The sequence below is a fragment of the Protopterus annectens genome, chromosome 14.part0 (assembly GCF_019279795.1).
Source record: "Protopterus annectens isolate FY-2018-M chromosome 14.part0, PAN1.0, whole genome shotgun sequence".
In the NCBI taxonomy this organism is placed as follows: domain Eukaryota; kingdom Metazoa; phylum Chordata; order Ceratodontiformes; family Protopteridae; genus Protopterus; species Protopterus annectens.
The window spans coordinates 383,151,735-383,175,147 of NC_056748.1; the positions used below are offsets into that span (position 1 = coordinate 383,151,735).

The window sequence follows — 23,413 nt, forward strand, 5'->3', positions numbered from 1 at the left end:
TACAGGCTGAAAATGCAGTTGTATGTGCAGAGTGAAATGTCGGACACATTTTTGTTACAACAGTCTTGGAGGACCTCTTGTTGTAGCTGTCCTCTTCTTGCCTTATCCAGAGTAGTACTACTTTGGATTTTGCCTTTTTGCTACAGTACTTCAAGGTTCCTTACTACGGAAAGGATTACTGTAAGGCACGTGCGTTAATAGCAGGTATTCAAGGAGCACACTCTTAGATATGTAACTACTGCCTCCTGTGTGGAATTGAATTGGATACAGTGAATTTCCTTATACCATACCATAAATTATATGTAATTGTTTTGTGCATATCCTGTTGCATGCATTTACATTTTTATTTTAGTTGCAGGCTTCTTTGTAGATGAATCAAAAGCAGCATGGGTTATTGCTGCTTTTGCGTGGGGTATATTTCACCTGTTGTCAGAATAGTAGTAGCTGACAGATGTTGCCTTCTTACATATGGATCCATGAAGCCTGGAAAAAACAAACCACACCGTGACTGACATTAGTGAGATGAAATTTTGTTGTACTACTGCAGAGCCACCTTCCCACCAAAGAAGTGCTCTCACAGTATGTCGCCACCATACTTTATTATCATTGAACATGGCAGCTTTCTTTACAGAGAAGAAGAAAGCATTTCCAGTTCAACTACTAATGCTAAAGTCATGTGTTAAGTCTAGAATATATAGGCAGCCTGAAAGATCAGATTTCATTAAGAAAGAAATGTGTGAGTTTTACTATATTACTGAAAGCTGGGAACTGACTGACTGGTACTTATGGGAGGAAAAAGTCATGAGATGTACTTCTACAGAATTATGTGAAAGGATTTTTTGGGAATATTTAGTATTTGGTTTGGTAAAGTAAAAATTAATTCTTGAATAACTTTGGTGGCTGTTGAGTGTCTTTTGCCAGTGTATGTATCACTGCATGCAGTAGCAAATAATTAAAAATTCTGAAAAAAAATGAGTATTGGAATATGATGAAAAATGCCCCTTCATACAAGCACATGCTGTCATTCATGTACACATGCACATATGTGTGATACCACACACACACGTCAGACGTCGCAGTAACCTTTCATCTGAAAAAAAAAAATCCAGGTGAGGCCATGATTGAATGCATGGAATTTGTAACCTTGTTTTCCCTATTGCTAATTAAAGCAAGACTACACTGGAAACTCTGGACATTGAGAAGTGAAAGTGATAAAACTTACGTCACGTTAATGATTACAAATGCACTATGTTTGGTAAAGTGTGAAAGTATAGCCTGCAGAAAAGCAGTCCAAAGGGAAAGGACTCATGTTGAACACTTTAATAACTTTAACAAGTGAACATCTGGCAATTTGTGCCAATGTGGGATGTTTTCTTTACTGATGAATACTTCTGTACGTAACTAATCAGAAACCTTTCTACAACCGTGTGTGTGTTTCCAAATTAAAAAACATTATTTTTGTTTTTGTAGCTCAGGCGTGCCACAGTGCATGATCCCATAACTGGGGAATTGACAACAGCACATTACAGAGTTTCCAAGAGGTAAGGGGAAACAGTGAGGTACTTTCATCCATCTGAACATTTCCAGATGAATGCCTGCCTGTCTTTCTCTCACTCTCTCTCTCATGTCTGCTTTTTGCTTTTGTTGAAGTGTTGTTACTTATTTTAATCTTTGACTGTATATCTTCAATGAGGTCTTTTCCATGAGCTTCACCTCTGGAACTGTAAAACTTCAGCACAAGGACTACTTAAAAAACTTCAGCACTAGGACTACTTAAAAAAACTTCAGCACAAGGACTACTTAAAAAACTTCAGCACTAGGGCTACTTAAAAAACTTCAGCACTAGGACTACTTAAAAAGCTTCAGCACTAGGACTACTTAAAAAACTTCAGCACTAGGACTACTTAAACTTCAGCACTAGGACTACTTAAAAAGCTTCAGCACTAGGACTACTTAAAAAACTTCAGCACTAGGACTACTTAAAAAGCGTTGCTAGCCAGAATGTATGCACTGAATCCCCAAAAAGTTGGCTGGGCATTAAACCTCACCTTTCTCAATTTGCACATTGCCAGTTACTTGCTGACATTTGAGCTTTTGAAACTTTGTTTTGCATTCTTGGCAATTTGTATGTGCTTATATGTTCAGTCTTTCCTGTAGTGGAAAAGAATTTAGCAATATCTGCACTTCCAGCCTGACCATGAGAAGCTGTAGGAATTTTTTTAGCAAAAGCATTGACAGCTGTAAGGGCAGAGGCCTGTGTTTTGCTGATTTCTAAAAGAATATACATTTAGTGTAATGAAAAATGTGTGGAATAGTTTGTCATTAATTTGTTCAGATGGCCATTAGCACAGACCAATATAAATGACAAATTGACTGGGCAACTTACTGTGAAGAAAAGGAACTGTCCTTATTTTGTTACTTTTGATAATATTCTAGCGCTTCCTTTTAGGTGTCACAGAAACATTTTTCAGTGTTTGACCTAGATTCTTCTTTTTGTGTTACACACTTGAGACCCATCATTGCTGTACCAGAAATCCATCACAGTGGACTCTCCAGACTTGCAGCACCATTGGTTTATGATTCCTTTATGAAGCAGTTTTAGTCTGTATAGGTGGCACTGTTGGTAGTCTGTTGTTTCTTGGGTTATTTTGGTACTTTGTCATTACTTATAAATCTCAGTAGATCACATCATACTTCATGGACTTCAATTTCCTTCCACAGCTACTACAATATACTAAGAAAATTGAATTTTATTAAAAATTTGTTGCTGGTTCCATTTGAACCTGTTGCAAGCTGTATCTTGTTTCCTGTCGTGGAAAACATTGTATCTGTAGTGACCTGTGCCTAATACTAGGCTACAGAGCATAAGTTTGTCTTTTTAATTTTTATTTTAATTTTTCCAGAAAAAATAATCCTTTTGCATCTAGCTCCAGCAGTGCATAGGGGTAAAGCTAAAGCCCTGACTGTGACACAGACACCCCAGGATCAATTAGTGGCTGAGGCAACTGACACACTGGAAGGGGAAGAGGGTCATGCCCAGCCTTCGGGGTGGGTACAGCCATCTAAAGAATGTAGCAGTCCCCTTAGAGGAGGGGGTAGGATGCCGATGATGTGGCCAGGGAGGAGTCGGGTGTTATACTTAGCAATACTTTGATTGGTGGTAACATTCTTAGTGGGCATGTATGAGCATGCATCCATGTAGGGAAGGCATAGTGAACTCTGCTTTGATTTGGTTCACCTGGCACCCTGTCCGGGGGAAGGGGTAGGGCCATTTTAACTGTCTTCAAAGCCAGGATGACAGGGAGGACATGAGCAGCCTTCATGCCTGTCTGAAAGATGTCTCCTCACTAATGGCTTTTGCCTTTGTTGTTACAAAGGATTCTCCACCACGAGGAATAAATGGGCCCAAATCCAATTGACAGTGACTTGAAGGTTGGCACAAGTGCATTAACCGTATCAATGAAAACACTTGTGAAACAGCGACCAATTCCAACTTTATTACAAGATGAAAAAAATATTCGGGCATGAATGGTTAACCTAGGTTTCGTCCCAACTCTAGAGACTTCATCAGAACCTTGTTCTGATGAATTCTCTAGAGTTGGGACGAAACCTAGGTTAACCGTTCGTGCCTGAATATTTTTTCATCTTGTAATAAAGTTGGGATTGGTCACTGTTTCACAAGTGTTTTCATTGATACGGTTGTGGTCGGTTACAAGTTAGTACAAGTGCATTAACCAGCTAGAAATCTTTTTGCATACAAGCCTCAGTCAGCCTTTAGCTAAAGGTGGTGACTCACTAAACTTTAAACTTTAAACTGAACTTCTGCATGTCCCTTCACTAGCCTGCATTGAATACTTGCATTTTGTTTAATAAAATATACAACTTCTGTATGCTGATTCTGGTCGCAACACAAATGTTACAGCCCATTTTGTCATTTTAAAAAATACAATTTCACTGCACACATAGTAAAGCGTACAGCAGCTGCACTACATTTTAGCATTCTGTTATACATGGCTTCATAGTTAGTTTAGTAGAATTTGTAAGTGCATTAGCAGGAATTTCTCATTAGTCATGCAGACAGTTGTGGAATTTTTAAAGTTCATTTATTCCCTTATCAGTTTACATTTCCTTTTGCATTCTGTGTGTTTATGGTTTCCTAATTTCACATGTCCTACAAGTCTCTGACAATAGGTAACTGGAAGGTGATCAGACGGCCTTAAGTGGATGTTGTACACAGCATCAGGTTAGCAGACTGTTTAAGTTCCTTTTGTGCTGTAAATTGCTTTTATTGATGGTCTGTAGTTCCAGATGTGAAGCCAAAGAAAAGAGGAGACCCTGTTGAAGACCTTTTATTATTACAGTACTAATTTTGTGCATAAAAAACTGCTGCAGCCAGACATAACCAGTATGCTTATTGACCTATTTATGTTTATAGACAAGCTTTAGGTTCCCATGTGGTCACTTTTTTCCAGCAGCCCTTAGTTACCCCTACCTTGCCTTATAATGAGTCCAATACAGGTTCACCTTTAAATATGATCACCCCAGCACCATCTGCACTATTGTTGTACACTTTTTATGCTGCATTCATTAGTTTTTATATAGTATTTTCTGATTTACTGTTCATTGTAGTGCAGTCGCTTGAGTGCTGCACCGGCCACAAGTACGTATCTAGAGAATTTTGTATCTCTGGGGTGTCAGTTTCAAATACCAGTTACAATGTTTTTTAAGGCATGTAGCCTCAAGTAGTTGTAGTGGAGCCAAAAAATAAAGTACAGGTCTGAAATTCATAGAACTAAAAAGGACCTGCACAGGAAATGGCCTGTGTGTTGCCTTAGAATCTACCTCGAGTGGTATGGACTGCTTCAAAATAGGTTAAGCTTTCCTTCCACCCATGCAGCAGTGTTTAGATAACATCAAAAGGCTTTTTTATGAGAAAATTGACAAACGTGAAGCACTCCTTATGTTATCACTTTATGTTCATCATAGAAATAACTTCTGCAGTGAAATTCATTATGCTTGAGAATTACTTCCAGGTGGGTATTTGTCCATGCAGCCTGATTTCTAGAGCTTGGGATATTCCCAGACCAGAGATGGTCTCCTCCTATATTAAGTACATCAGCGGGATGCTTGTTGTAAAAGGGAGGGCAGTCTGCACCCTGTGCACTTCATTTGCCACAAGGGTGATCTGTAATATGTCTTAGCTTTCTATTTAGGTGACTTCCAAGAGCACTGTGATAAGCACACAGTTTGGGAATGGTTCTCTGCAGTTATATTTTTAATGCTCTTGTTAAATGTTGCTGCAAATTGTTGCAACTTGGGGGGCGTTTTCGATGTTGATTGTATCTTTGAGAAAAAAATCAGCAAAAAGAGTGCCTGCTGGAGACAAATTCCCGAGAACTGATACCACCTTAAGTGCTTTACATAGGCTAAACCTACCACTTTTTGTCCTGTAAGCAATGTGCTTTCTTTCAAAATAAGCACCCTTCATGGGTCTTCACATCTTTGGTTGCAAAAAAGCTTTTAATTCTTGGCCAGGTTATGTCCACCCCTTACCCAACAAGACAAGCTTCTATCTGAGTTGCATTTAAGGAGCATAAGCACAAAGAAAAGTAATAAGGTTGTGCTGAAAGCTTCCATGGGCAGCGGGGATGAAACTAGTCATTCTGACCTCAGAAGTCTCGTGAGAGCATGAAGATTCCAGCTTTGATGTGGTGCAGCATTGTCTGCCCATAGAGACCAGTAGAAGGACTGTCATCATGACGCACAGTCAGACGTCACCAGGATTAGCTGCTGTTAGTGATAGATGGTCATACCCAGGTGTCATGCTGAGGTTAAAAAGATAAGGTCTGCCACTACAGAATGCTTCCCCTTTAGATATTCCACTATTGCTTATTCAGTAATTAGATTCTCCAGGGAAAGGATTGATGGTTTCAGTGTTTATAAAAAGCAAAAGTCATATGAGCTACTGGCCATGTACTGTGTTGAATGGTCACCAGTGCCTGGGACATCTGGCTGCCCAGCAGTGCTTTGGAAAGCACTAAAGCAGTCAGGGCCTTTTACTTGAAGGGGAAATTATTATTATGAAGAGTTTCATAAGTCATCTTTTTGTTGTTAAAGAGTTCTGATTGTTTATATTATTGTGGTCTGTCTTTCCAACAAAGGAATTGACAGATTTTCTAAGGTGCTCATCAGCTGTAAAGCACAACGATGAAAAAAGAAACAAAAAACTGAGTAAATGAATAGCATCACTGTGAAAAGTATAACAGCCATCCTTCTCAAATGGCTAGTTGATTTCCAGCTGTGGAGGGGGACAATGATTCATGTGACTCCTCCAATGGCAGTACTGTCCTCAGGAGCAATGATCTCACCAGTTTATTCTATAGAAAGATCTTCTGTTGCTGTGGTGGTGATGGCTACATGGGTGGTTTTTGGGCCATGTCAATTAATTTCTTCGATCTCAAGGTGAATTTCTTAGCATCCATGTTGAATGTATGGTCTTTGATCATAACCTGCTTATAATCATTAAGGATATACACACCTTCAAGCTAGTTGCTCAGCATAATGCGTCCGATATTATCCAAGTTCAACTATCTCTGGGCAAGACTGCAATCCAGATTGTAGCTTGCTACATACCCCCCACCATGCCCCAGGATTCCCACTCCTCTTTTCTTGATACACTGGAAAATATTAGGGTACAACCCAACACCCTAATAATGGGTGATTTCAACTACCCCACTATTAACTGGGAGAACTACTCGTGTACCAACTCTTTTGCTCAACGTTTTCTGGAATTCCTAACTTCCACCACCTTGGATCAACTTATCCACACCCCCACCAGGGGCCGCAAAATATCCTAGACCTGGTCATCAACAACATGGGCGATCGGTGTTCCACACCAGAGGTCATTTCCTCGTTGGTCAGATCAATCGCAAGCTAATCACCCTAGAAATCCACATCCTGTCCCCACCCCCCATTAGGGAAACAACCATAAAACATTTCTCCAAAGCCAACTTCATGCTTCTTAAGACAGAAGTGGCAAACTTTCCGACACCCATGCAGGTGAACAATAGAGGTATGACTGCTGAAGCCTACACAAATGCACTTTATAAGCACTTACACGAGTGCATGGATCATGGTATCCCTAACAGAACCAAGGTACTGTCCTCCAAAAAAAGGAAGCCAAGCTGGTGGTCTTCTGCCATAAACAAACTCTACAACAGAAGAAAGAAACTGTTGCAAAAAAGAGTAAAATCCCATGATTGGAGGAACTCCCTGGTCAGTCTCAGTAAGAAGCCAAGATCCCTCATAAAATCCTCCAAAGCTAGTTATGAAAACAAAATTGTCACTGTTTCTAAAGACAACCACAAAGCATTATATGGCTATGTCAAGAATCTTTATGGCGACACTCAGATCTGCTCTGAGTTACAGCACAATGGCACTAAATATACAGAACCAACTGATATTGACAACATCCTGGCAAATAGGTTCAGTGCTAATTTTACCCCCCTCTCACCCCCTAAAGGGCCCATCTGTATACCGGAAGAATGCAAAGTTCCTGTAATCACAGCTGCACAGGTAAAAACCACACGCTGCAAAGCCAAGAACACAGCATCCATGGGACCTGACAACATCCCAGGCTGCCTTCTACACGAACTACAGAATGAACTGGCACCCCACCTAAGTACCAAGTTCAGTCATAGCCTCACCTCAGGCTTTGTGCCCATTGAATGGTGCACCGCGACGGTTATCCCATTCCACAAAGGGGGAGCTATGACAGACCCCGGGAACTACCACCCCATTAACCTGACGAGCCTGGTCTGCAAGGCCATGGAACGTATCATCATGGAACTCATAAACAAAGACATTGGAGATCTCCAAACTCTGGACCCCACACAGTTCGGGTTTGTAAAAGGCAGATCATGTCTCCTAAACCTGATAGACTTCTTTGAAGCAGTCACCAAAGCCGTAGATGAGGGTAAGGTGGTTCACACAGCCTATCTAGATCTTGCCATGGCATTCGACACCATCCCCCACTCTGGAATTGTAGATAAACTCACTAGGTATAAATCCTTTGGCGAGATCTTGTCACAAGATGGGATGCCAACTGGCTTACTGACAGAACCCACACTGTGAAAGTAGCAGACTCCAAATCAGACTTCAGACCATTGACAAGTGGAGTACCAGAGGGTTCAGTCCTGGGTCCTCTTCTGTTTGGTATCGTCTACTTCTCTGAAGTACAGATTAACACAGAATTTCTTTGGCTAACTAAGTTTGCAGATGACTGCAAACTAGGAGCCATAATTGAAACTCCTAACGATGTGGACATCCTACAAAAGGGCCTTACTTAGACAGATGCCTGTGTCAAAGCCATGGCCTCAAGCTCAATGCCAAAAAGTGCATTGTCATCCCTTTTGGTAAAAACTCTGTACCCATGAACTACCACATAGGCAGTAGTTTACTTAACACCGGAAGTGTGGTAAGAGACCTTGGGACACAGGTGGACAGTAGTCTCTCCTGTGATAATCACATCGCCACAGTGGTCAGGAAATCCTTCTACGTGGCACACCTCATCACAAAAGGTTTCTCATCCAGAAAACAGGTCATTGTTCCCCTCTATTCATCACTCATTAGACCCATTATAGAGTATAACTCCCCTTTTGGTATGTACCTCACAAGACATCTACAACAACTGGAAAGGCCACAGAAATACCTCACAAAGAGGATTACAGGCCTCAAACAGATGCCCTACGCAGACCGTCTCAAAACTCCAACTTTATTCCGTTGCATATCGCCTATTCAGAGGCGATCTCTGCCTAACATACAAAGCTATGTCAAACCCAGAGCTGTTGGATATGCTCCACTTAAAGAAATCACAATCCCTCCGAGCTACACACTCTAGGGACCTAAACCTTGTCACCACAATGAACAGAACATGCTGGAGGGAAAGATTCCTGTCCCAGAGACTTCCCATACTCTGGAACAGACTACCTATCTATGTCAAACAGAGCTCCTCATTAGCACTCTTCAAGAAAAATCTTGATGATTGGATGGGAAATAGGAATTTCACCTCGAGGATCACTTTGGTGGCTCTGCTTAACGGGCACAGGAAAATAATTTTCTTGGGTGGCGAAAGCCAGGGTACCTTTTTGGCTAGGCTTATACAGGCCCCAGGGCCAATAGCCGAGTACCTACCTATGAACCTGTGTGTTTGAGACATGGATGCCAAGAAATTCACTTTGAGAGGTAAATCTTGGCATCCTTGTCTCAAACAACTAATTAGGGTTATGATCGGAAACCCGGTCCTAATACTTTGTAATACATGGAGCTTTGTCTGCTCCATGCACTGCTAGTTACAGGAAAAAAATTGCTAAGTGTTTGCTGGCTTTCAGAGCCGTAAAGCAGTTGACAAGTGCTGTCAGAAAGACAGTGTAACACGGTCTCATGTGTTTACACTCACTTTGCCGTGCCTCTCAACTGTCAAGATTTTCAAAGAATGTCCGGGTTTTTGCCTCATATTTTTTGCTTTGCTCCTCATGAAATTGGTAATTTTTCTGACAAATCACTGAGAATTGATGTCACTAAATAATGACATACAGTTTTCAGACTTCGTATCCGTCAGAAAATGCAGGCTAACAAATGCTGTTATTCTAACAATTTTCTAAGTTTATAGGAGCAAGTCAGGGACACATAACCATGTACCAAATCTGTTTTTATCCTGCTGCTGCTGTTTGCCTGTAAATATTGGCAGATTTGACTGCCTAGCACAGTACCTGACCTTAAGTTAAGCAAGGAGTGCTTAATGTTAAGATCATATCTCGCTCAATAGTAGCACTCAACCAATTTGTCTTTTTCCAGATATTGGAGTGTATTCACTGTGCTTTATACATTTCAGCACAGTTACGATAGTATACCAAATCATAAATAATCCTTTGTGTTATTATCAACTTTCATGAAAGGTAAAAACAACTCCTGTGTATATGAGGTATGTGTTGTATGTTATAATTATGATCAGTACTACCTCCAAGTGGATACGGCCAGTCAGACACTAAAACACTTATACCACTATGCTTTACATCAGAATATGTAGATGTTTTTCTTCTTTCCCCCCTTTTGAGTCAGCAAGCTCTTCAGGTTTCTTAAAGGTTGATATTTATTTAAGCAGTTCCTTTGCAGCATGCATACTCAAGATACTTAGTGGCATGTCTCATTTGTCCATCACACAAACGGTTTTGCAATGTTGCTGGGGAGGAGGATCTTTATTGGCAGTTAAATCCTTTCCTTTGATTTTTTTTTTTTGAGCTCCCGTTATCTTCACCAAATGTTTAGATTGTAATAACATCCATTTTTCAGTCTAATTGTTCTTTAGTGCTGTTCTTCCTTGAAGAGTGGCTCCTGACTGTCCCTTTGCAGAAAGATGTGACAACATCTAGCATTTTTTCTTATGCAATGTTTGCAAATAATATGAATAAATGTGAGATGGTGCTGTGTCTCACACATTTCCACTTGTTTGTGGAGGAGCTGTTGAGCACTGTCCAGGAAGTGGCCTTATCTCTTGAAAGGGCCCACTCCCTATGAATTCCAGTAGAAGAAACTCCCTTTATACATGTGATAGAGATCAACATACACCCCCTTTTGCATATACTAAGCTTCATGACTGTGATTGTAGTCATTAACCTTCAAAGCAGTCTCTGCATGATGATTTATCATTGAATTGTGGAAGCTTGTTGATCTCAACTGGATGACACAGTTGATGCACCACTTAAAATGATTTGTTCATGCTTTTATACACTGAAACATGCAACAATATAGGACAGGCTTCTAGCAAGCTGTCAGTTTTTTTGGACACTCTCCTAGTGCAGGTGATAGTGTCGTATCATAGACTGGAGAAGACCGCCACTGCTTACTCACAATGCAGGGGTCATGGGGCAAGTCTAAGAGACATCGACAGTGAAGCATATTAGAGAGGAGGGCAGTCTTCTACAGTTACAAAGCACTGCAACCCCCAACACACATTCAGAAACCCAGGTGTGATCCTTGAGGCAGACATCCCCTAATTGTATCAGTGTATGCACATATTTAGTCGGCATGTTTGTTTATGGAGAATGAGCACAAGTCTTAATTTATGAGCCTTGATAGGGGTTGTATAGAAATATTATCGAGTCCTTTTAGATTGAAAATCCACCTTTGTCCCCTCAGTAAATCTTTTATGTGACGCTATTTATTTTAGTGTGCAACATCAGGACTTCATCTGAGCTGTTTTTGAAATCCAGCAAATTGGGTCAAGCACTTCCTGTTCTTTCTGAGGCACTGACATTTTTCTGTGCCTTTGTCATTGTTTGGTCATTTAGCCTCCTGCACTGCTTGTGAGAAAGTGAAAACTATTCTAATTGTCATTTCCCTTTCCAAAAGTGCAAGACATGCTCCTGCAACTCCTGACAGTTTTGAAAAATAGACTGAAATTCAGACATAATAGCAAATTCCAAACTTAGTGTTGTACATGGACCCCTGTAACTTGGGAGTCTGTGCCACTCACACCCCTGCAGCTCATATGTACTAATTCTAAAATCAGAGTACCTTAAGTTAGGGTGAATACATTAAGATACTAAAATGTTGGACTTAATATTTATTTTGTCACATTCACATATTCATTTGCACTGAGTTTTGCAGCCGTCATAATTTCAGCAGGCACCCCATAATGGTTACTCACTGGCCCAGAAAACCAAATTTCCTTATTACTCTTGTTTTTTTCTTTGTGTGTGTGTGTGTGCGCGCGTGCCTGTTCTTTTTCTTTCCCCCTTTTCTGATCATCTAGGTTTCCCATCACCTTAATGAGTGGTATTAATAGAATTGCCATCATCCAGGCAGCCAAGAAGGATATTTCCATTTCTGTGACCTAATCCCTTCTCCTTTGGCTGATGTGAGTAGATACTGTATCTTCCCTTGTTTCCTTTGAGGACATGCATGTTTTCATCATTGTCCCAGGCAGACTGCTGATTGGATACATCTTGATAGAGCCAAACACAAATTCCCAACCCGTACTGTGACATTTCTGTGAACTTTCACCACTTAGTCCACCGTCTTCCCCTCGTGATGGATGTGCTGACAGTGGTCACTTACTCCAACCCTCCTTCAGTGCTTGACACTGGAATTGATTTTATGTCATCTGGGTCATAGTCAGGGATTATACCTCTTTGCCATAGAGTAGGGAAATATTTTCTCCTTCCTCTTTGAGTATCTAGGATGACCCATTGGAGCATGTCCTTTTCAGAGGACTTCCTGCTCAGTTTTGTGAAGGAGCACCTCTAGTATACGAAGCTTATGTCCATACACTGTAAGCTTGGTGTGTCAGTCTTTGGTATTCAGTCATCCTCATCCTCCTCAATGGGGGCCATGTTGGGTAGAGTCCTGGCAGCCTTACACTAGTGTAATATCTATGAGCAGTTGGAAGAGATTCTGTATCTGCAGTTCTTTCTACTGGAATGTATTCTTAAATGTGGCCATGAATTATCATGGGCTATTTACTTGTCATGTCATCTGCCATTCTGTCAGTCTGTCCTTGCCATTCTATTTGTAGCTTTCAAGTTTTACTTCCAGAGATTGGGACAGCAAAAATAGTTATGGTAAAGGCCCGAAGTTAGGGACATATTTGAAATGCTGATACTATTAACTTAGGACTTCTCAAAATAATTTCCAGTATTAGGATGGAGCAGAAGTCTGAAACAATTAGGTGCATCCCTTCAAAATCAGAACAGTTGAGGCATAAGGAGAATCCACATGTCCTTGCAGGCTGACTAAATGCTTACAAGAATGAGTGTGGTACCTTTACTGAACAAACTCTTTCCAGGTACATGGCACACTACATTTTTCCCCCGTTTCCAGAACGTTAGGAAGCTTCTTTCTAGTCTATATATGGTCCGGTCTGGTGAGGATTGGGTGTGAGTAGAGTGTTAGCTTTTCTCCTGTTTGCAAATTACACACTTTTTTGACGTTACCAGCTGTGCATTTAGTCCACACATTCCACAGGCATGGTTCTCTGGATGTGATCTTCAGGTAATATCAAATGCCTCAAATGCCATCCTGCAGGATGTTCTTTCTTGCAGCCTTGTGGCCATTCCATGGTGAGCCCCCATGCTCATACTTCTCTGTGCAAGATTCTGCCCTATTTTGTAACACCTGCTGGAAGAATCACCCCAAAGTAAGAAATGTATGTTTAAGTAGGTCTTTGCAAGGGTGATGTAATCAGGTAAGGTGTCCTTGCTATAGTCCCTTTGAACACATACAGTTTAGCACATTTATGTTTCCAGAATAGTAACCTGTGAAGTTGAATGCTTTAGTTTTGACTCTTTAGGACCTGTCATTTGGAGTAGAAATAGAAACGAGGTTTGTAACCAAGCTCTTTTTTGAAAATTGTACATGCAGCAAAATTTCCTTGAGTTTTTGTCCACCACTAAAGACTGCTGGAAAAAAGAAAGCCTTGCTTTGGTAAGGGTTGAGGCTTGTGTGTACAGTCACATTGTTGCCTTTTTGTAGGAGCCTGTCACAAAGGTCTGCTGTTAAGGTGGGTGCAACATTCCTGTTCTTTCTGTGCTTTTCTTCTCATCTCAGAGGTTGAAAGCCTAATTGTCCAGTACCAGAAAAGGTAAATATCTGTTTAGATTTCATTCCTGCATTAAGCTTGTGCAACTAGAACGATAGGGTCATTATCCTGGGTATTTCTTATCAGAACGTAGTTTAAAAACTCGTGCATTATTGTAAAGTTTTCCATTTATGGACACAAACTGTCATTTCCACTTTTCAGATGGAATATCACATTTTATGTACTGTAAATTAGCGTCTCATGTATTGAGTGAGTAAAGCAATTTGACTGAGCTGTTAAAGTAAAATGCTAAGTTTTTGATTTTAAACCACATGTCCTCCCCACTAAAATTGTTTAAGAGGTCTGCATCCTTCATGTTTCTTTTTAATGCACTGTTGTACTACAACCTTTAATGACATATTTCTGCAGAGGTATTGCCGTCAGATGAGATTATCCATCTCTGACATTCATCTCATCTGTTAACTATTTAAATGCCATTGTGTTGGAACTCTCAGGCAGTGAGATAAGTTAGCAAAATTTGAAGGTATAGATGAGCCATACAAGTATATAATTGTTTCAGGGAAGTATATTCTTAGCATGATTGTTTGCTTCCTCCTCTTCTATACCCCTATCATACAGTCTGACATATGTTGTGCTCTTTGTTGGTTCAACTTCCCACAGTCAGAACTTTTTTTTTTTTTTTTTTTAATCTTGGATTCATTAGAAACATTTTCCTCTTCTGAGGTTTCCACATCTTAGTGGCCAAAGCCCTAGTTTTGTCTGCTTCCTTCCCCACAACAGTTTCCTTAGTTAGGAGCTTTGCTGGCTATGGGTATAAGGTTTTAGTTTCCTTTTCTCATTGATTGGTGGTATCGTTATCCCCCTTGACGGGTGGTAGGTTTTTTGCTTCACTGCTTTCATATGTTTCTTTCCCAATAATATGTTCCAACCAGTCCAGTTCTGAACTGGACAGATGATTTGTGCATCTTTTCTTATCTTTCTGCTTAGTTTCTTTTTGTATGCCCATTGTGTCCAAGATCTTCTTTGCTCTGGTTCTTTGGACTTTAGCCCTTCTTTTCTTTTTAGATGGATTTAATGTTTTTTTCCCACCTTGGCTAGTTCATCCTGGAGTATGGACAATGTTATAGTGAGACAGTAATGCATTTGCAGCAAATTTCTATTTCTGCTGTGTCTCTCTGCATGGTCCCTTATATATAAGTGGAGTAAGTAGCAGAGATAATGCTCTCTGTTCTGTTTTTTTTTTTTTTCTGTATTTTTATTTTGTCCCGAGTTTAGCATGCCTTTTTTTTGTTTAATGCAGTTCTGAAGCCAGATAAAATTTCTTTACCTCAGTTAACGGTGAGACCTTTTCACTTTGCCTTTCTTACATTACTGAACTGTCTTGCCAAGGTCTTGATTGGTCTACTTCTCAGTAAGCCAACCAGTGACAGGTGTGACTTGTCACATGATTTGATTGGCTGTTCTTTTGTCATTTGTTTTAACTTCAAGGTATGCTGGGGGGGGGGGTGCTTAACTGACTGTGCAAACATACTTAGTACCTGTATTTAGTTTGTCTCCACGACCTCAGAATGTTTATATGGCATAACCGTTCTGGGGTCCCTTTTCCCAGTTGTCATCCCTCATTTACTTTTTTTTCCCTACAATTTCAAAAGGTCCTTGCCACTTTTCCTTTTGTTATATTCTTTCTGTTTCTTTTGTGCTTTCCATATGTTTTATACTATAGGTATTATAGGTCTTATCCTGTCTTGTAGATCTGTAAAATGTCCTGTCACACTTTTAAAGGTGGTATTTTCAACCTTCCATGTTTTTCCCTCGATCTAGCAAGCCTCAAGGATGTGTGCCATATAGCAGTCCAAATGGTACAAATCCATTTGGGGCTTAGGGTATTTCCTTTCCAACAAAGAAGATATATGGAAGCACTGGGTGTTTTTCAGCGTGAAAATGAAAGCTATTTTTTATAGTTTCATAGGTAGGTACTAGGCTATTGGTCCTAGGGCCTATATAAACCTAGCCAAAAGGTACCCTGCCTTTCGCCACCCAAGAAAATTATTTTCCTGTACCCCTGTCAAGCAGAGCCACAGAAGTGATCCCCGGGGTGAATTTCTTTTCTCCCATCCAATCTTCAAGATTTTTCTTGAAGAGTGCTCATGAGGAGCTTTGTTTGATATAGATAGGTAGTTTGTTCCAGAGTATGGGAAGTCTCTGAGACAGGAATCTATCCCTCCAGCATGTTCTGTTTATTGTGGTGACAAGATTTAGGTCCCTAGAGCGTGTAGCTTGGAGGGATTGGGATTTGTTTAAGTGGAGCATGTCAACAGCTCTGGGTTTGACATAGCTTTGTATGTTAGACAGAGATCGCCTCTGAGGAGGCGATATGTGACAGAGTAAAGCTGGAGGTTTTTTTGAGACTGTCTGCGTAGGGCAACTGTTTGAGGTCGGTAATCCTCTTTGTGAGGTATTTCTGTGGCCTTTCTAGTTGTTGTAGATGTCTTGTGAGGTACATAACCAAAAGAGGTGTTGTACTCCTATAATGGGTTTAATGAGTGACGAGTAGAGGGGAACAATGACCTCTTTTTTTTCCTGGATGAGAAACCTTTTGTGATGAGGTGTGCCACATAGAAGGATTTCCTGACTACTGTGGCAAAGTGATTATCAAAGGAGAGACTACTGTCCACCTGTGTCCCGAGGTCTCTTATCACACTTTCGGTGTTAAGTAAACTACTGCCTGTGTGTTAGTTCATGGATACAGAGTTTTTACCAAAAGGGATGACCATGCACTTTTTGGCATTGAGCTTGAGGCCATGGCTTTGACACCAGGCATCTGTCTCAGTAAGGCCCTTTTGTAGGATGTCCGCATCGTTAGGAGTTTTGATTATGGCTCCTAGTTTGCAGTCATCTGCGAACTTCGTTAGCCAAAGACCTTCTGTGTTAGCCTGTACTTCAGAGAAGTAGATACCGAACAGGAGAGGACCCAGGACTGAACCCTGTGGTACCCCACTTGTCACTGGTCTGAAGTTGGATTTGAAGTCTTCTACTTTCACAGTGTGGATTCTGTGAGTGAGCCAGTTGGCAACCCATCTTGTGACATAGGGATTTATACCTAGTTTAGGGAGTTTCTCTATAATTCCAGAGTGGAGGATGGTGTCAAAAGCCTTGCGAGGTCTAGATAGGCTGTGTGAACCACCGTACCCTCGTCACGGCTTTGATGACCGCTTCAAAGAAGTCTATCAGGTTTAGGAGACATGATCTGCCTTTTACAAACCCGAACTGGGTGGGGTCCAGAGTTTGGAGATTACCAATGTCATTGTTTATAAGTGCCATGATGATACTTTCCATAGCCTTGCAGACCAGGCTCGTCAAGCTAATGGTGTGTTAGTTCCCAGGGTCCATAGTGGCTCCCCCTTTGTGGAGTGGGTTAACCGTCGTTGTGCACCATTCAGTGGGCACAAAGCATGAGGTGAGGCTATGATTGAACATGGTACTTAGGTGGGGTGCCAGTTCATTCTGTAGTTCATGTAGAATGCAGCCTTCGATGTTGTCAGGTCCCATGGATGCTGTGTTCTTGGCTTTGGAGAGTGTGGTTTTTACCTGTATATCCATGATTACAGGAACTTTGCATTCTTCTGGTATAGAGATGGGCCCTTTAGGGGATGAGAGAGGGATAAAGTTAGCACTGAACCTGTCTCCCAGGATGTTGGCAATATCATTTGGTTCTGTATATTTAGTGCCATTGTGCTGTAACTCAGAGCAGATCTAAGTGTTGCCATTGAGATTCTTGTCATAGCTATAGAATGCTGTGTGGTTGTCTTTAGGATCAGTGGCGATTTTATTTTCATAACTAGCTTTGGAGAATTTTATGAGGGATCTCGGCTTCTTACTGTGGCTAACCAGGGAGTTCTTCCAGTCATGAGATTTTACTCATTTTTGCAACAGTTTCTTTCTTCTGTTGTAGAGTTTATGGCAGGGGGCCTCCAGATTGACTTCCTTTTTTTGGTGGATAGCATGTTAGTTATGTTAGGGATTGCACGATCCATGCACTCGTGTAAGTGCTTATAAAGTGCATTTGTGTAGGATTCAGCAGTCGTACCTCTATTGTCCATCAGCATGGATGTCTTGAAGTTTGCCACTTCTGTCTTAAGAAGCGTGAAGTTGGCTTTGGAGAAATTCTTTACGGTGGTTTCCCTAATGGGGGCTGGGGCAGGATGTAGATGTCTAGGGTGATTAGCTTGTGGTCGGATCTGACCAACCAGGAATTGACCTCTGGTATGGAACACTGGTTGCCCATGTTGGTAATGACCAGGTCTAGGATATTGCTGCCCCTGGTGGGGGTGTGGATAAGTTGATCCAAGGCGTTGGAATTTATGAATTCCAGAAAACGTTGAGCACAAGAGTTGGTACATGAGTAGTTTTCCCAGTTAATAGTGGTGTAGTTGAAATCGCCCATTATTAGGGTGTTAGGTTGTACCCTAATATTTTCCAGTGTATCAAGAAATGAGGAGTGGTAATGCTGGGGCATGGTGGGGGATTTGTAGCAAGCTACAGTATGGATTGCAGTCTTCCCCAGAGTTAATTGCATTTGGATAATCTCGGATGCATTATGCTGAGCAACTAGCCTGGAGGTGTGGATATCCTTAATGAATATGGACACGCCTCTGCCTTTAGTGCATCGGTACAGGTTAGGTGGCCGAAAGGTGTGGTATGAATTATAACCTGGTAATGCAGGGGTGCTCTCTGCAGCCTTGAACCAGGTCTCTGTCACTGCACAGATGTCGATGTTCTCCATTTTAAGGAGTGCCTTTAGTGAGTGCATTTTGAGGTTTGGCCTTCTAGCATTGAGTAGCATTACCCTCAGATTTTGCTTGCTTGTACCTGTTACGGTGGTGAATTTGTCATTTGAACCTTGCCTAAAAAAGGCACTATAGGGGTGGCAAGAGCCTTAGCCAGTATCCGGAATCCCAAGGGCGACAGGTGCAGGCCATCTCTGGCAAAGCATCGTGGTTTGTCGATCATGTCATCCCAGGCAGACAGATTCTGGATCCCCTTAGAATGATACCAGTAGCTTAGCCAGTTGTTGAAGTCAATCATTTTGTCCTTGTACTGTGGTATCATTCTGGGTGATGGCAGGATGTTACTCAAGGCTAGGGTCATACCTGCCTGGCCTACAAGATTGGAGAGCTCCTCCATGTCTCTTTTCATGTAGTCCAGGGAGGTACATCTCAGGTCATTCACACCAACATGGACAATGACAGACTTATATTTGTACTTGTCATGGAGTGACCTGAGTGCATGCGTTATGTGGCGGATCCTGGCACCCAACAGGCAGCTGACAGTAACTTTCTCCTTGTTTAGCCTGGTGAGTGGAACATCATTGTGCCTGACTATAGAGTCACCTATGACTAGAATGTTGAGTACGTTGTTATGCCTTATGGACTGTGGTTGAGTGGCACACTGCATTTGTGGGCTATGTGTCATTTGGGTTGTTTTGGGGGGGTGGATGTTGCTTGCGTTTCTCCATTGGAGGTCCCTGTTGCTTGGGCAGGTTTTTATTGAAAGCCTCCGTGAAAGTAGGTGTGTGTTTTGTGTTTCTGTGTGTGTGTTTTGCTGGTGTAGGTTTTGAAGGACTATGTGATTGGTGTGGTGCAAGTGTTTACCTTCTCCTCTTGACTGTCTAGTCCAGTCTTGGGTGAAGAGAGCTTTGCTTCCAGTTTGGCTATATAAGTGCATCTCTCACAGGTTGTAGTGTTGGGTGGTAGGAGGAGAGGGTTGTCTGTGTACATGAGGCAATTGCTGCATTGCCCCAAGATGCCCAGATTCATCAGGTGGACAGGAGAAAACACCAGGAGCTCTGAACTGTCCCATCTGTTTAAGGGTGGTGTACAGATGTCTTTAGCTGTTTCACTTGTCAAAATTCATACATTACTCTGGATGGGAATTGATGTGCCTTGTTCAATAAGAATTTCTTGTGAAATTCATACCTTAGAAAAGAACAGTACTAGTTCATCTGCTGTGAACTTTGCACAAACTCTTTGTAGGGGTATTGCCTCAGTATATTTACTTGCAGTTAGTGATTACTGATATACTGATGGCATTTATTCAATTTTATAAGTGGGCCTACACTTGCCAGTACTGTTTTTTTTTTTTTTTTTTTTCAAAACAGGAGTTCCACAATAGTTAAATTTGTCAAAAGAGTTTTAAACCTTGTGTAGATACTGCCCTTTATCATTCTGGATAAGCTGCACTATAAGTTCGTATATCCTACATAATGCTAAGCTAGTAAAATCCAGCTAAAATCCCAGATTTTGTCTTCTCCTTTCTGTGTTAACGATCCGTGCAAACTTCATCACATGTATTCAAAAAGGCCTTGGAATTAATAGCTGGCTCAGTATCTCTTCTTTGTTTACCTTGCAGAATAGGTTGTTTCTTTGATGAAAATACAGGTGTGAAGTGTGTTTGTTTTGTTCCTTTATGTATCTCATCTATTCATATTATATTCTGTGTCGCTGTACTTAACGTGTTATCTTTTGACTAAGCCTTCTTGAAATTGATATGGATTACCTGGAGGTCAGTCAACTTTGTATTGTTTTTTCATTGGTATTTTGACATGAAGTGGATGCTGTGGTCTCTTCCTGCAGATACCATTTTCTCTGATTTGCTAGTTCGTCTTCTGTAAAGGGTAACTCTTACTTGTTCTGCTTGTGCTGCTGACGGTCTCAGTGCTTTGATGTAGCAGAGAGAAGCTTATGACTGTTCAGGTTTCCTTTTTTTTTCTTTCAGTATGAGATTCATCTAGCTCTTTCACAGTTTGTATACCTACATCTTTTAGTGAATTCTTAACTATTGGTCTTTCCCTTTCAGTCTCCACACTAACTTTTTTATTACTTTTAACAACTGGGGTGTTGGTAGAGCTCAGTATCAGAATCATCTAACCCTTTCATCTGTAAGCATGTCTTAGCTCTTTTTGTGTCTTTGAATGCTAAAACTTTTTGTTTACTGGGGCTGTAATTCTGGTGGTATATCAAGTTGAATTGTTTTCTCCCCTTCTCTTCCATATCTCTTTAAACGTGGGAAGTATTGGCAAGTTATCTGATCATGTCTTAAGATGTTCATCGTGTTTCACTGTTGCAGTCATTACACTTGGGTTATCCTGCTGGCAGGCTAGCCGCAATCGGCCAGAATTCCAAAGTCCTGGTCCGGCATCTGTTGCTGTCGCCTCTTCCCTGACATCAGTGCGCCAGGGGTATATAAGATGCAGCCAATGCCATTTTCTTCAGCCTTTCTTGCCGTGCGGTGCCCAAAGCAAAAACAGTTCGCAAGTGCCGGTCGGCCGACTCCTGAGATTTGCTAAATTGAATTTCAGATCCGAAGTCTTGAATAAAGCTAAGTACCCCGTTGGGGAAACTTTCTCTTGCTCCAGACCGAAGTCAGTAAAAGTTAACAATTGTATTTCTTGTGGGAAGCAAATACCTCATAAGGATTTTCATTCTTACGGTATTCCTTGCCTAGGCCCTGACCACGACGTTGCTAGTTGTCGGTTTTGTGCTAGATTTAACCAACGCACTACTAAGCGTCGGAACGATTTTGCTTTCCATTACTTTGGCCGAAGGTTTAATTATATAATGCCGTCAGAACAGCCGACGACCGGAGTTCATAAAAAGCGCAAGGAAAAAGAAAAGGACAGGTATCCGAGGTCCAAAACAGACGACAAAGCCTCTTCTAGGCCAGTCGCTGGTTCGCCGGTTCTCAGGCGCTTTCGCAGCTCCTGACACCAGCTACCTCAGAGCCACAGGCCGCCTCCGACTCCCACGTGGAGACAACTAGGTCTCTGGAAACTTATGGTATTGGGCCTACGGAAACTATTCCCTCAGATGGGTCCAGTGCCACTGAGCAGGCATCGGCTTCTGAGGGTGTTTTCAGACCTACACAGCTTTCTATCAAGACCACTTCAGCAACCAAGACAAAGTCTAAAACACCTTTAAAGACAGAAACAAGTACAGCATTCTCCTGGACAGTCATCCATGCCTAAGAAACAGATGCTTAAAATGGCCGAGGACCTAATTACTTTGATCAGGGGTTCTCATCCCCCTCCTGACAAAAGGCCTAGGCAAGATACTGACTGATTCCTCTGATCAGGTTTCTATTTCTTCTGATTCCTCTTCAGAACAGGGATATTCTATTCCTTCCTATGAGGACTCTGATGATGAAGAATCTATCCCTTCAGCCTCTCCTCCTGAGGATTGTTCTTTTGGGGAAACCCTGCACACCATGAGGGAGCATTTCCATTGGGAGAGCCAAGATTATTCAGAATCCAAGAAGAGGCTCAGAGATTTTCATTTATTGCCTCAACACAGACCTTTTGCTATCCCTCCTGTGCTGGACATTGTAGATGATGTATTTTCTGAGTCCAGTCTGTCTCCTGATTCTTTACCCCCTGCACCAGTTAGGCCAGATAGGTATTACAGGGTTCCAGATTCACATAAATTTATTTATAAAAACCCTGCTGCTGACCCAGAAACTATATCTCAGGGTCCCAAAGGGGTCAAGGCTTCCACTGCAAAAAACCCTGTTCCCTCTGATAGCGATTCTAGAGCTCTGGACAGATGGGGGAAAAAGTTTACACCTCTGCTACTTTAGCTGTAAGGGCTTTAAACTGCCAGTTTCACATGCTTAAATATCAGCAATGCCTAATGTCTCTGCTAAAACAGAAAATGCTGACAAACTCTGAATGTCCTGAAAACAAGGAAATGCAGGATTTATTGCATGCAGCTGAACAAGTGGGAAAACATACTTTGCAATGTGGTTTTGATTCACTAGAGGCTTCTTGCAGGGCCGCATTTACAGGCTCCGTCAGTCGAAGGCATGCTTGGTTAAAGGAACAGAGTCTGCCTGATCAAGTTAAAGCAAAATTATTGGATGCTGTATTACAGCATGATACTTTGTTGGGTGTTAAGGCAGAAGAGGTGTTAAAGAAAATGGAGGATAAAGCTAAATCAATGCAGACAGTCAAGGATTGCTTACAGGTTCAGCCACCCAGATTTAGCAGGAACTGGCCTTCTAAGAATTGGTCCTTTCCAGTGTCAGACAGACCACAAAGAGGCAGATACAGACGTCCTAGAGGCAGATATCAGGCCCAAGGCTCATACAGGCCTAAACAATGGGGTGTTCCTGCCTCCAAATGCGGAGAAGATAAATCACAACCTTATAGGAAACAGTCCCAATGACTTCCCACTGCCAATGCCAAGCACTTACCTTTTGACAGCACCGTTAGGGGGAAAGCTAGCACTTTTCTCACAAAATTGGCACATGATTACCCAGGACAAATGGGTACTGAATATTGTTTCTCTGGGCTACAGGTTCCACTTTCACACCCTGCCAAAGACAAAAGGTATGCCAGACCTGCCACACAATCAATGGGCAGAGGCACAAAAGCAAATTTCATCTCTCATGGACATGAGGGCTATTCAAAGAGTACCACCAAGAGCAGGGGCAAGGATTTTACTCAAGGCGTTTCTTGGTCCCCAGAAAGGACAAAGCTTGGAGACCAATACTGGACCTGTCTATTCAAAATACTTTTCTGGAAGTTCCAAAATTCAAAATGTTGACACTACAGCAACTTCTGCCCATGCTGGGCAAGAAGGCTTGGCTCGTAACTTTGGACCTCAAAGAGGCATACCTGCATGTCCCAATCAGACAATCTTGCAGAAGATACCTCAGATTCATAGCTGGCTCAATGCACTACCAATTCTGTGCACTGCCCTTTGGCTTATCTACTGTGCCCAGGGTCTTCACAAAATGCCTGGCACCAGTAATTGCATTTTG

The 23,413-nt window shown here is 41.6% G+C and overlaps 1 protein-coding gene across 4 annotated transcripts in view; it reads left to right on the plus strand.

Moving 5' to 3' along the window:
* The window catches only part of P4HA1 (prolyl 4-hydroxylase subunit alpha 1), a 635,357-nt gene that overhangs the window by 318,234 nt on the left and 293,710 nt on the right, over positions 1–23,413 (plus strand). For 2 of the 4 annotated variants that reach the window (XM_044056111.1, XM_044056112.1), the window contains exon 9: positions 1,471–1,541. The exons of the other annotated variants lie outside the window; for them this stretch is intronic. In XM_044056111.1, coding sequence (XP_043912046.1) covers positions 1,471–1,541 — 71 coding nt within the window. The remainder of the gene's footprint in view (positions 1–1,470; positions 1,542–23,413) is intronic. 4 annotated transcript variants of the gene reach the window in all.